Source organism: Danio aesculapii, chromosome 21, assembly GCF_903798145.1.
Source record: "Danio aesculapii chromosome 21, fDanAes4.1, whole genome shotgun sequence".
NCBI lineage: Eukaryota > Metazoa > Chordata > Actinopteri > Cypriniformes > Danionidae > Danio > Danio aesculapii.
This window is the reverse complement of record NC_079455.1, coordinates 1,076,140-1,090,323: the sequence shown is the minus strand read 5'-3', so window position 1 is coordinate 1,090,323 and position 14,184 is coordinate 1,076,140. Positions and strand designations below refer to the sequence as shown.

The 14,184-nt window shown below is 36.4% G+C and overlaps 1 protein-coding gene across 1 annotated transcript in view; it reads left to right on the top strand.

Moving 5' to 3' along the window:
• Positions 1-13,074, top strand: part of rnf121 (ring finger protein 121) — a 17,159-nt gene extending 4,085 nt beyond the window's left edge. The window contains exons 3-9 of the mRNA XM_056446972.1: positions 1,654-1,795; positions 3,679-3,833; positions 4,909-5,016; positions 5,877-5,997; positions 8,284-8,417; positions 10,668-10,769; positions 12,389-13,074. Of these exons, the coding sequence (XP_056302947.1) occupies positions 1,654-1,795; positions 3,679-3,833; positions 4,909-5,016; positions 5,877-5,997; positions 8,284-8,417; positions 10,668-10,769; positions 12,389-12,509 (883 nt within the window). The 3' untranslated portion in view covers positions 12,510-13,074. The remainder of the gene's footprint in view (positions 1-1,653; positions 1,796-3,678; positions 3,834-4,908; positions 5,017-5,876; positions 5,998-8,283; positions 8,418-10,667; positions 10,770-12,388) is intronic.
• The last annotated feature ends 1,110 nt before the right edge of the window (positions 13,075-14,184 follow it).

Here is a 14,184-nt window from a genome sequence, read left to right as displayed (position 1 = left end):
TTGCAATTAGTTAATCTCAAGAGGCTGCAATATTAAAAATGTATTATGTAATTTCCCCTGTCTGTGTGTGACAGTCTTATTAGCCAATTGAGTGAGCACACTTTCGTTCTGCCCGAATAAAATTGCGCAACCGAACTATGTGGAACGCCCACAATAAAAGAGGAAGAAAACAAACAGGAAAGTGCGATTAAGTGGGAAAATGGCGTCTGTTTCTTCGGAAGCATTAACAGACGAATTAAATATCAAAGAAAAACAGCATTGGTAATATGGAAATATTTTGTTTTCCAACTCACAGACACTGAACAAAAACAGCTAATGTTTAAGAGCTGTCGCAGAATTGTTGCCACAGCTTACAGATAACTGAGCTGAAGCTTGACCACAAAATGAAATCGCAAATCAAATTGCGATCGCAATATCTGTCAAAAACAAAATCGCAATTAGATATTTTCACAAATAGGTATTTGCCCTATCGCAAGGGTGTATTTTCCAATATCCTGCAGCCCTAGTTACAGCAGTAGGAAGTGTAGTCTTGAGCACATCTGAAACCACTTCACCCAAATCTTCATAAAACGAGAACTTTTACACTCTTTATTTTATTTTACACTCTTTTATTTAATAAAAGGACAGGAGATAATAATCAATATCTGTCAGGAAAGCTGGCAAAGTCTACTATTTCCAATTTCTTACTGATTTTATAGTTTGCGATCCACTTATTAAGCTAACCTGCCGACTGCTTTAGAAAAAAATCAGCTCCACTCAAAAAAAGACTGACTGCAAATGCTTTTAGATCCTAGGATTGTGCTAAAAATACTCCTTAGCTGTTGGTCTGGCAGAATAAACAATACATTTTCTTGCATAATCTATTTTTAGAAACCAGAAAAACACAGCAGCTGGTGTTTTAATGACTCCGGGTATAATAAGAGCTTATTTCAGTCTACTGCATTATTTCCTTTCTCATTTTCTTTGTTCATTTGTATTCTGCATTAACAATATATGAAAAAGGCAGAACATTTGGACATTAATAATTATTATCCCCCCTTTGATTTTTTTTTTCTTTTTAAAATATTTCCCAAATGATGTTTAACAGGGCAAGGAAATTTTCACAGTATGTCTGATAATATTTTTTCTTCTGGAGAAAGTCTTATTTGTTTTATTTCAGCTAGAATAAAAGCAGTTTTTAATTATTTTAAACCCATTTTAAGGTCAATATTATTAGCCTCTTTAAGCTATATATTTTTTTAATAGTCTACAGAACAACCCTAACCTGCCTAGTTAACCTAATTAACCTAGTTAAGCCTTTAAATGTCACTTTAAGCTGTATACTAGTGTCTTGAAGAATATCTAGTCTAATATTATTTACTGTTATCATGGCAAAGATGAAAATAAATCAGTTATTAGAGATGAGTTATTAACACTATTATGATTAGAAATGTGCTGAAAAAATCTTCGTTAAACAGAAATTGGGAGAAAAAATAAACAGGGGGGCTAATAATTCTGACTTCAACTGTATATTATTGAAGCTTGCTGTAAACCAGGACAGTTTTATACCATTGAAATCGTTTTTTACAGTGCAGGATTCATGAAGATTGTTTAATGATATGCGATTGTTAATAAATCTGTGCTTTAGTTGAAGTATTTTTTTCTGTTTTGCAGGTTGGACCATGCTAAATTGCATGCCAAACACAAGGGGCATGAAGCCATGCATGCAGAGATGATTCTCATTCTCATCGTCACACTCGTCGTTGCGCAGCTCGCCCTGGTTCAGTGGAAACAGAGACACCCGAAATCATACAACGTGAGTTATTTACTCCTCGCACACAATAATGTGTGTTCACACTGCAGGCGTATGCTAAAATGCTTTCAGATAGGTTTTTAAACGGGATTCATTTTGTCAAGAAAAATAAATGTTCATTGATTACTTTTTTATCATTAAAGATGAGACTCCGTGGATTTCATTAGATAACTGTGACTGCATGAGCATGCAATATTGTTGTGGATCAGAGCGCGCACATTTATAGTTTTTGGTCATGTTTCTGTTTGTGTCAAGCTACAGATATACAAATATTTCACATCCTTATTTTCTTGGCTAAATTTTATCAGTTTTTTTTTACAATGAAAAGTTCTTTGTATTGAATTTGTAATCAATCTACAATTCATAATCCATAGTATGAATCCATAAACACATTTGTGTTTAATATACAGTTGAAGTCAGCAATATTAGCCCCCCTTCGATATTATTTTTCTTCTTTAAATATTTCCTGAATGATGTTTAACAGGGCAAGGAAATTTTCACAGTATTTCCTATAATATTTTTTCTTCTGGAGAAAGTCTTGTTTGTTTTATTTCGGCTAGAATGAAAGCAGTTTTTATTTTTTTAAACACCATTTTAAGCTCAATATTATTAGCCCCTTTAAGCAAATTTTTTTCAATAGTCTACAGAACAAACCATCATTATACAATGACTTGCCTAATTACCCTAACCTGCCTAGTTAACCTGATTACCCTAGTTAAGCCTTTAAATGTCACTTTAAGCTGTATAGAAGTGTCTTGAAGAATATCTAGTCTAATATTATTTACTGTCATCATGACAAAGAGAAAATAAATCAGTTATTGGAGATGAGTTATTAAAACTATTATGATTAGAAATGTGTTGAAAAAATCTGCTCTTCAGTAAATAGAAATTGAAGAGAAAATAAACAGGGAGACTAATAATTCAGGGGGGCTAATAATTAATATAATAAATTATTATTATTATAAAAAATAGTATTATTATATATGCATAAATGAGTGCACTCCATTTTGAGATTGAGTATTTTAATCCATTTCTCAGTCAGTTTAGGTCATATATTTTGGTGCATTTGAACTAAGCAGATTTATTTTAGTCACCGAACATCTTGATTTTTGCTCTTTCAAAAAAATTATTTTATGTTTTTCCGTAAAATAAATCATGGTTTGGGGTTTCATCATTCAGTATAGGGGCGTGTGAGAGATCTGCAGAGTGGATGATCAACATCAACAGCCTGAGGTATCAAGACATTTGTGCTGCCCATTACATTACAAACCACAGGAGAGGGCAAATTCTCCAGCAGGAGAGCGCTCCTTCTCATACTTCAGCCTCCACATCAAAACTGAAAGCAAAGAAGGTCGAGGTGCTCCAGGATTGGCCAGCCCAGTCACCAGACATGAACATTATTGAGCACGTCTTGGGTAAGATGGAGGAGGAGGCGTTGAAGATGAACACAAAGACTCTTGATGAACTCTGGGAGTCCTGCAAGAAGGCTTTCTTCACCATTCCAGATGACTTTATTAATCAGTGATTTGAGTCATGTCAGAGATGTATGGATGCAGTCCTCCAAGCTCATGATGGAGTCAGACACAATATTCATTCTGTTTCCACTGCAGCATGAGCACATATTCTATACTGGACATTATTGAAGGTTCAGTGAGCTGACTTTAGTCTAAGCAGAGTCAGACCTTACTGTCCTAATCAAATCAGTCAAGACATGATCAGATTTTATTGTGCTCAAATAAGCCTCATCTAGAGGTCTTTAGCTTTCATATAAGCCACTTCAGACACCAAATGATCAACTAGAAGATATTATTTGCTGTTCCTAAAACTTGGGATTTTGTCAGGGAGTGTACATACTTAATGGTTTAATTCTTTGTTTTATCTTTTAGATGGTGACGCTCTTCCAGATGTGGGTGATTCCTCTGTACTTCACCACTAAACTTCACTGGTGGAGGTTTATGGTGGTGTGGTTCATCTTCTCTATTATCACGGCCTTTGTCACTTTTCGTGCCACCCGCAAACCACTGGACTGCACCACTCCGAGGTAAAAATAACATTTACACCATCATTTCACCTCGCTAAACTTAAAATTAAACTTTTACCTTCTGGTCGACGCTACAGAGCACTGCGCACCAGAACAGCCCGACACAGAAACAGTTTCTTCCCTCAGGCAATCCATCTCATGAACACTTGATGATAATAATTGCGAAACCAACACCACTACTTGCTGTACACCTTTATACACATATACACTTATTTAACAACACACTCTACATGCCAATTTGCACATAACAGCTGCACATATAACGTTGTATATAGTAATAAACATGTACATACACTTGTCAATCTGTATATTTGCACTCACTACTTACTTCTGTTTTTTTTTTTTAAATATATTTATTATCTGTTTTTTGTCCTGTCTCTGTTATCCTGTTGCACTGTAGAAGCTCTGTCACCAAAACAAACTCCTAGTATGTGTGAACATACCTGGCAATAAAGCTCTTTCTGATTCTGATTCTGGTTCTAAACCCCAAAGCTTTGTATGTGCGCTTTTCGTTTTCTTTTTGGCTTAGACTCTTTATTTATCAGGGGTCGCCACAGCGGAATGAACCGCCAACTTATCCAACACATGCCCTTCCAGCCGCAACCCATCACCGGGAAACATCCATACACACTCACACACGAAAATGTTAGCTTCTGTAGATATTATTTCTAATACATTATGTAATCTAAAATGACTGAAATGTCACTAAAAGTCACTTTGTTAAACTGTAGAGTTGAATTTTCACCATCAAAAGTGGACAGAGCAGACATCAACATCCCATAATGCAGTTCACCACCGCAAATAAACACTAAATGCAGAAACGGAAGCTCCTACGTCCAGTGTTGATCATATTCATGATTGTTCATTTACAGCGGTGTGAATAAGTGTTTGCCCCCTCACTGCTTTCTTATGTTTTTGCATATTTAATGTTTCAGATCATCAAACAAATGTAAACGTTAGTCAGAAATAACACGAGTAAACCCATCATGCAGTTTTGAAATGGTTTTTGTTATGCAAATCTACATAGTAGCCCTGTATGAAAGTGTTTTCTCTCTCTCTCTCTCTCTCTCTACAGGCTGGTTTATAAATGGTTCCTCCTCTTTTATAAGATTAACTACAGCACAGGCATTGTGGGATATATTATAGTCATGTTAACCCTCTTCGGCATCAATCTCCTATTTGGGTGAGTGGTAAAATGTTTTAATGTTTTAAGGCATTGAATTATAGGGTTGCCGATTGTAAAATTTTTGTTGTGAGTTTCATTGTTATTATTATTATTATTGTGTTACTACAGTTTTTTACATGGTCATGACAGCTTTTAGTGTGATGATTGTAAAGGAAATTCATTCTCAAACATTGTGCGTGTGTGCAGGGCCGGATTAAGAACACTTGGGCTCTGGGGCTATAGCAAATCCAAGGGCCCCCCTTTTCATTTTTTTACCTCACATAAGTATGTGTGTATACAGAGGCGCAAAAAGGGGGTGTGCAGCGCATAGAGGCGCCACACATGGGGGTTATTTTCACAAAGTAATTGTATTTTTACAGAATTTTTTAAGGTGTAATATTTAATGGAGGAAGAAAATGTTATATATTTATATATTTAGATATTAGATATTTATTTAGATATTTAGATTTAGATATTTGTTATATATTTAGAAAGCTGTCATTAGAAATTAGTTATTAACACTGTTTTGTTAAAAAAATAGCACTTAAACAGCACTTGGGAAGTATTTGACGAAGAATTAAATATATATTTCAAGAGATTTTCATATTTATAGACGTATAAATAGATTAAATACAGCAAGTGACTGACATTCAAGAGTGTATATCCTGCTGAAGGTTGAAATCGGTTGTTTTGAATCATTATGCAGTTATTAGACTGATGTTTTTAATTTATTTTTTTGTTAATTCATTATTTTTTTACTTTTGATATGTCCAGTCGACGTCGGTAGGTGCTGCATTCTGATATAGTGTGCACTGCATTGAGCATTAAGCACAAAATATATACGTACAAACTCACGTCACCTCTGTTTCTGCTTTTAGGATAAAGGCAGACGATTGCATGGACCTTGGCGTTTCACTTCTCTTCTACGGCCTGTACTTTGGTGTACTCGGTCGAGATTTTGCAGAGATATGCGCAGATGTTATGGCATCTACAATTGGGGTAAATTCTTCAATCAGTTAGCTTTGACCTTTTTTGATGCATTGCCTGATCTATACGGAGCCAGATCAGTCTCAGTGCTCGTGCTGGTCAAAGATTAATCGCATCCAAAAGTTTGTCTTGACATAATATATGTCTTTGTATGTGCGTATGCATGTGATTATTATGAAGTATAAATCTATATACAGTTGATTATGTCAGATTATTATGTCTGTATACAGTTGAAAGCAGAAGTTTACACACACTGTATAAAAAGGCATATAAAACAAGTCAGATGTTAATATGACTAAACTTTTCTCTTTTAGGTAAGTTAGGATGATCAAATGTGTTTCTGTTCTGCTTAATAGCAGAATAATGAGAGGGATATTTTGAGAAATTCTTATAACTTTTCTTGATGGTCAAGTTTACATATAATTAGATTATTCTGCCTCTGAAAAAGCTCAGATGATGATGATGTCAAGGTTTTGGAAGTTTCTGATTGGCTAATTGACAACATTTGAGTTAATTGGAGGCACAACTGTAGAATAGTATTTAAGGAAACCCTCGAACACACTGCTTCCTTATGTTATAACATGGGAAAATCAACAAGCCAGAATCAACAACAAAGGCAGATTACAATTAGCTAAATTACACTGGGAAAAAGATTCCTAATGCTCAACTATAGGTATGGGCCGGTATTAGATTCTAAAAATATCACGGTATTGTGATTACTGCTCTAAAATATATTCTGTTTAAATGTCTGGATAAAAAACTACAACTTTTTTTCCCCTTTAAAAACAATCTCTTTTATTTTTTGAAAGATTTATGATATTTTGGAGCAGTAGCTAAACACGTCAGGCTAAATAATTCAAATGAATCACTGACTTCTGCTGTCTTCATTAGTCTCAAAAACACAGATTTCTTTACAATTGAAAATGGTGTATATATAATATATATATGTACACTGATAAAGTTCAGGTGAACGTTTTTATTCCATTTTATACAGTTGCTTTTACAGCATCGATGTTGTAATTTAATTAAAATACAATCAGTTAAACAGACTTTAGCATTCATATAGTTGCTCAAGTGTAAAACGAGCTGAAAAGTCATTTAGTCGCACGCGCCCGTAATTTAATCCAGTGCTTTTTGTACAATCTGAGACCCACTTTATATCATATATCACTCAGTCAGTGGAGATCGCTGATTATTAAAGAAAACAGACCTTAGACGCGCCGATTTTGCAATGGTATACAGTTCACTGGAAACGCTTAACCCAGGTTACTGACAAACTAAAATATATATTTTTTTTGGGGGGGGGGTTTCACCTTTATTTAATAGGACAGTAGAGAGAGTTGACAGGAAAGCATGGGGAGCAGAGAGAGGGGAAGGATTGGCATAGGACTGCGAGGTGGAATCGAACTCGGGTCGCCGTGAGCACTGGCGTTTATGTGTCGACGCACTAACCACTACACCAGTGTTTCCCAACCCTGTTCCTGGAGGCACACCAACAGTACATATTTTGGATGTCTCCCTTATCTGACCCATTAACTTCTCTTCTGATGTTATGATAAGATGATTCAGGTGTGTTTGATTAGGGAGAGGTTGAAAATGTGTACTGTTGGTGTGCCTTCAGGAACAGGGTTGGGAAACACTGGACTACACCGCTGGCACTGACAAAACCGCATATATTTTCTGCTGGAGATACTGTTGTCCTAAAAAAAGTAAATAAACAAATCTTACTTATACCTTAGGAACTGTATTACAGAAAATGTTGGCGGCTTTAAAACTTTGACTTTTACAAACCGCGGTATACCTTGAAAACTGTTATCATCCCATGCCTAGTCTGAGCTGAGTAGTAAGCCTAGTCTGCTTTCAGTAGTATAGCAATAAATATCATGTATAATGGCTTTCAAACTCGCATTGTTAGCATTTAACACCGAATAAAGCACATGAGGTGTTCCTGAGGTGATCATTGTCAGTTTTCTGTTGTTCAGCTGTGAGAAGCCGTTTCTAATATATCAATTCGAGTTGTTAGTTAGGACAAAAACTCCTTATAACATGGAGAATATTCCTTCTATCGGGTGCTGCTGCTTTTATTTACAACACAGTTTAAATCCCTCGCTCCTGTCCTCAATCTGGCAACCTGCGCTTGCGTTTGCTTTGATCCAGGAGTGCAATACCTAGTTCAACCACTGGGTGTCAACTTACACACTGCAGCTTCAAACACGATGAAGTAATGAAGAACAGCTGGACAGAAATATACAGAAATGAACTGCTGTGTGAAGTCTAATGTAGATCTTCTGTTTTCAGTATTACACTGAGTCCGGGATGCCCACGAAGCACCTTTCAGACAGTATCTGCGCCGTCTGCGGTCAGACCACCCTCGTGGATGCGAGCGAAGAGGGAATCATTGAAAACACCTACAGACTGACTTGCAACCATGTGTATCCTTCAAGATTTTTCACATGTCTGTCCACTGCAGGATTAATGCACTGCAAAAACAGCCTTTGGTCTTGTTTCTAGTCCAAATATCTAACAATTCTGAACTCAAGAAGCGTTTTCCAGACAAGCAAAACATATTGTCTTGTTTTTAGGAATATTGAGTCAAAATGAAGAGAGTTTTCATTAAAACAAGCTAAATAATCTGTCAGTGGAGAAAGAAAAGAAGTCTTACTTCAGGAAAGAGAAAATAATGTAATTTTGCTTACACCATTGGCAGATTGGTTTGCTAAGGGAGGCCAAGTTGAAGCCTGCATCCAGAAACCTATGAAAATAATGCTATAAATAATGCTATAACTCTCAAATTGATGTTTAAAGGAGCATCATTGTTTTGTATTTGGAAATAGGCTCATTTTACAGCTCCTCAAGAGTTAAACTGTTGAGTTAATGCGGAGCTAGTGTTTCTTCCCATACTGATAAAGTTTTTTTCCATTTTATACAGTTGCTTTTACAGCATCGATGTTGTAATGTAATTAAAATACAATCAGTTAAACAGACTTTAGCATTCTTATAGTTGCTCAAGTGTAAAAGGAGATGAAAAGTCATTTAGTCGCACGCGCCCGTAATTTAATCCAGTGCTTTTTGTACAATCTGAGACCCACTTTATATCATATATCACTCAGTCAGTGGAGATTGCTGATTATTAAAGAAAACAGAGCTTAGACGCGCTGATTTTGCAATGGTATACAGTTCACTGGAAACGCTTAAGCCGGGTTACTGACAAATTAAAAGTCATTTAGCATACTTCCGCATATACCCTATTCAGCTGGAGTACTTTTAGCTTAGCTTAGCATAGATCATTGAATCGGATTAGACCGTTAGCATCTCGCTCAAAAATTACCAGAGTTTTGATTGTTTTTTGTGTTGCTTTCAGTTTCAGAAACATCCATAAAGTATTATCAGATAGATACAAAAAGTTTGGACTTTAAAGTTTTTACTTTATTGAAATAAAGTAATGTATTTTAATTCGACTAATTAAAAGATTTTTAAAGTTTTTTTTATGGTGCTAAAATTATGCCAAAACAATCTGAATTTAAATTGTGTTAATATGAATTATTGTGATTTCATACATCAGAATTTTTATTATGCCGTTAAAAAATTTTAGAATTTCTTAATTTGAATTTGATAACTTGAATATTGAACATCTGAAATTTAAGACAGATCAGTTTTTCAAGGCAGAATTTTTTATAGACATATTTTCAGGCTTCAGATTTTTTTGTGTTCTGAATTCAGACTGCAGATATTGGGTTTGTAAAGTACCGTTTCAAATTTTCAAGATGACGAAATTCAGAACATTAAATTCAGTTTTCTATAATTCAGAAATTCAGATGGTGAAATTCAGATTCAGTAGGTGAGAGGTGATTAACAGGGAAGAGTAGGCGATCACCGACAAGTCAAACTAAGAATCCCTCACCTCTTGATTCATAGTTATGTGCGAATTACATGGTGTGAGTTACAAGAGTGGGTGGTTTGGGGGGGGGGGTCTGGAAATAGATAAAAATAAATATTTTTTCTTTATCTACACACAGCCTAATGTTAAATCAAACTCATATTTATTTTAGCTTTAAGTATAGGGAAGGCTGCTTTCGGTTTCGGGTCACATAAAACGAACATTATGTGGAAAACTCATCAAGTGACTTTCCCTGTACACTATTCACAACACTATAGACTTTATAGCACCGCTTATGTTGTTACCATTTGAAACAAAGTTTTAAACACTTAATGAAAATCTCTGAGCGAGTCTTTCATAGCGAGTCACTTTATAGCCGATTCGAATGAATCTGAATGAACAATTCGGTGACAGAGAGAGATTTGGCGCCACCCAATGGACATTTTGGTTTCGATGTATTATAAAATAATGTAATATTTTAAATATATTATTATATGTTATAATATGTTATTAGCTTCATATTTATTCACCTTTTATTTTGATGGGATAACGGAGGACAGACAGGAAAACATTGGGAGCAAAGAGAGTTGAAAGATCGGTATTGAACCTCAAGCCGGGAATTGAACTCTGGTTGCCGTGAGCATATGTCGGCGGACTTAACCACTAGGCTAGGCTATGAGTATAATAATAAGTATAAAGTATAATCATGAGTCACTGAATTTAAGCTGATCATGTTTTTAGATTTCTATTCTTGTTATGGTGTTTGTATTCACACGTTTGTTTCCTTAACCCAGTTTTCCCTCAGATTCCACGAGTTTTGCATACGTGGCTGGTGTATTGTGGGTAAGAAGCAGACATGTCCATACTGCAAGGAAAAAGTCGACCTTAAAAGGATGTTCAGGAACCCGTATCCTTAATATACCTGTATACCGCTCAAATCTTTTAGAAATGTACAATTTTGAATGTTTTTTTTTAAATAAGTCTCTTCTGGGGCAGCACGGTGGCGCAGTGGGTAGCACAATCGCCTCACAGCAAGAAGGTTGCTATTTCGAGCCCCGGCTGGGTCAGTTGACATTTCTGTATGGAGTTTGCATGTTCTCCCCCTGTTGATGTGGGTTTGCTCCCGGTTTCCTCCCAGATTCCCCCACAGTCCAAACACATGCGCTATAGGTGAGTTGGGTAAGCTAAAATTGTCCGTAGTGTATGAGTGTGAATGAGTGTGTATGGATGTTTCCCAGTGATGGGTTGCGGCTGGAAGGGCATCCGCTGTGTAAAACATATGCTGGATGAGTTGGTGGTTCATTCCGCTGTGGCACACATGAACCGCGAGTGAGACAGAGGAAATAAGTCATAATGATAAGACTTAATCTTTAATCTAATTACTTTTTTGTTGACAGAGGTTTGTGATATAGGAATAACAGCGGAACATTAATTAAATGCAGATTTCCTGTGGAGCGATGGATTTGAGCTAGCCTGATATTTTTATTTGACGGAAGAAAAAACCTGATTGGACAAACAGCAGACCCTCAGCCTCCTCCACTGGACCAGCTCCATCTTCTGCTCCAAATATCTTAAAAGAAAGAGTTTGCAGGACTTTGCTTTCAACCCAGAAAAAAAGAAAAAATAAGTGATAATGGCCTTGATTTCACTTCTATTCTTCAGTTTAGCAGTTCAGTTCTTTAGCACTTTGAGCACTTGTTATTTAAGCTCTTTAAGCACTTGTTATTGTTTAGAAGAAAACACTTCATTTGACATAGTGCTTTTAAAAAATGGTGCCAATCATAATCATTGAAGAGAGTCTATCTCAGTCTCCGTTTCCCAGTTTTTTAAGCACTTTAAGCTCTTGTTACTTTCATTTTTGTTGTTATCGTCAATATTTGAAGTCCTTCTGTGCAGTTTCTGAAAAAAAATAACTTGTATACAATAGTCAAACTTCATAACAAGTTGAGTTGATAAGCTTAATTTTAATTCTTTCGGATGAAAGGGGCTAACAGAGATGTGTTTAGAGTTGATATAAAAACAGAGGCATTAATTAATATCAACCTCTGCATAGACAGATGAGCTTTATTAAGTTTATTAACACCCTTTCACTCCAGAAGGGTAACAGTAACGCCTGATTCACACATGGCTTCAGCGTCAATGCTTAACAGAGGGCGTGTCTGAAGTTGGGGCTGACATGATCGTCATTGCACCGTCAGCCAATGAAATTAGTCCGCCATCGGCTACTGTCTGAGCTGGTGTATTTGCATAAATCGATCTGATTGGCTTACGCATCCATTAGGACTTGAAAAGTTGAGAAAGTCCCAACTTCTGTAGCAAGCAACGCGCTAAAGCAGCGCCGACAGATCCACAATGCTGTTCAGCAACGCTTGACATCACCCATTTAAAGTGAATGGGAAGCATTGACGCTGAGAGCTGAGTGATATGACACCATGCATAAACGTGCATTAAACACTTATATTAAAAATAAGCTCCTTTTATTCACACATTTTTGAAAGAAGTTACTCACCTTAACTGAGCCGTCAGATGGGAGCGTCCGCATATGATGTACGGGCAGCTGCTGGACTGGCTGCGGTATCTGGTGGCCTGGCAGCCCATTATCATTGGACTGGTACAACTCATCAATTACATCCTGGGTTTGGAGTAACAGAAGCAGATTAGAGGGACTATCCTGCTAGAGTGGGTCTGCGGCGATTACATCTCTCTGCTTTCACCAACACAGGGATTTATTATTATTATTGCTTTCTTCAAGGACTGTCCTAATGTGTTAATAATACTGTGCTAATGTGTCTTCAAATGAAATTCTACTAGCAGTCGGATGTTGAATTTTTTTGTTGATTAATTCTGTCTGATATTTTTTAAGGACTACTTGAAAACTGAACTTCCATCATTTCCCACATGCACATTGGGTTTTATAGAAGAAAATAAATAAATCTGTGCTCACCGTGAGGAGCACAATGGACCATGTGCTCTTTTATTGGGTAATGAAGGCAGTTTAACCTCAGTGTGATGCACATGTCGTTTAGATTAAATATGGGAGAGGTTGTTATCAGGATAGACGGATGATTGGCACACAATCAAGATGATTAACAGTATAATGAAAGACGCTGCCAGACTTCAGTCAGATGCGCTAGGTCTTGTAGTCGAGTTTAAAAGGAAACAGAGATTTGCATGTTGTATTTTTAAATAAATTATTAGGTACACCTGTTTAACTGCTCATTATTGCAATCATCTTTTTGTTTAAAGGTTCAAGATTTAGATTTTAACAGCTGTGTGTGTGTGTTGAGCTTCGGTTTAGACAACGTTAGCGCCTGTCAGCTTTAACTGTGGAGAAAACTGTATAATTTTGAGCGTCCGGGTGTAAACTCATTTTTGGGGCGGGATCAAAACGGTTTCTCATTATTATTCATAGGAGTTTTCTTATCCTATGAGAAGACCCTGCTTCTTAATTATTCATGAGAGCACATGCATAAAAAGGAAGCAAGGCAGACCTGCCAAGCTGTTAGACCCAATGACTGGGTGAAACTGTGGTCACGCACGGCAAGCAGTATTTAGCCGTTCATGAGTACTCGTGTAGATTAGTTTAACTCAAATGGTTTGTAGCAATCGGTTTCCTCAAATGGTTTGAGTTGCCTTAACTTATTGGGTTTTACAGTACTCAATTGGTTTGAGTTCTCTTCATTTATTGGGTTTTACAGTACTCAATTGGTTTAAGTTCTCTTCATTTATTGGGTTTTACAGTACTCAATTGGTTTGAGTTCTCTTCATTTATTGGGTTTTACAGTACTCAATTGGTTTGAGTTCTCTTCATTTATTGGGTTTTACAGTACTCAATTGGTTTGAGTTCTCTTCATTTATTGGGTTTTACTGTGCTCAAATTGCTCGTTTACTCAAATACATTGTTCACAGTACTCATTAGGATTAGTTTTTGAACTTAAATGGTTTGAGTTACCTTAACTCTTTGGGTTTTACAGTGTATTATTATTATTTTCTTGTTTTCCTGTTGCACAAATGTTTTTCAGACTGGACGCCTGTTTATGATCTACACATTATTTAATGTATTTATTTCCAACACATTCCTTCAAAAGACTTTTTAAAGATCTGCGTTTTATAATCTACCACAAGGTGGAGCTGTCGAATAAGGTTTGACTTGATCTGGTCTGAAAAAGAGGAAATATCCAGTGAGCGGCAGTTCTGTGGGCGCAAACGCCTTGTTGATCAAGGTCAGAGGAGAATGGACTGGTCCAGCTGATAGAAAGACAACAGTAACTCAAATAACCACTCAGAAGGAGTCCCGGCTGGGTCAGTTGGCATTTCTGTGT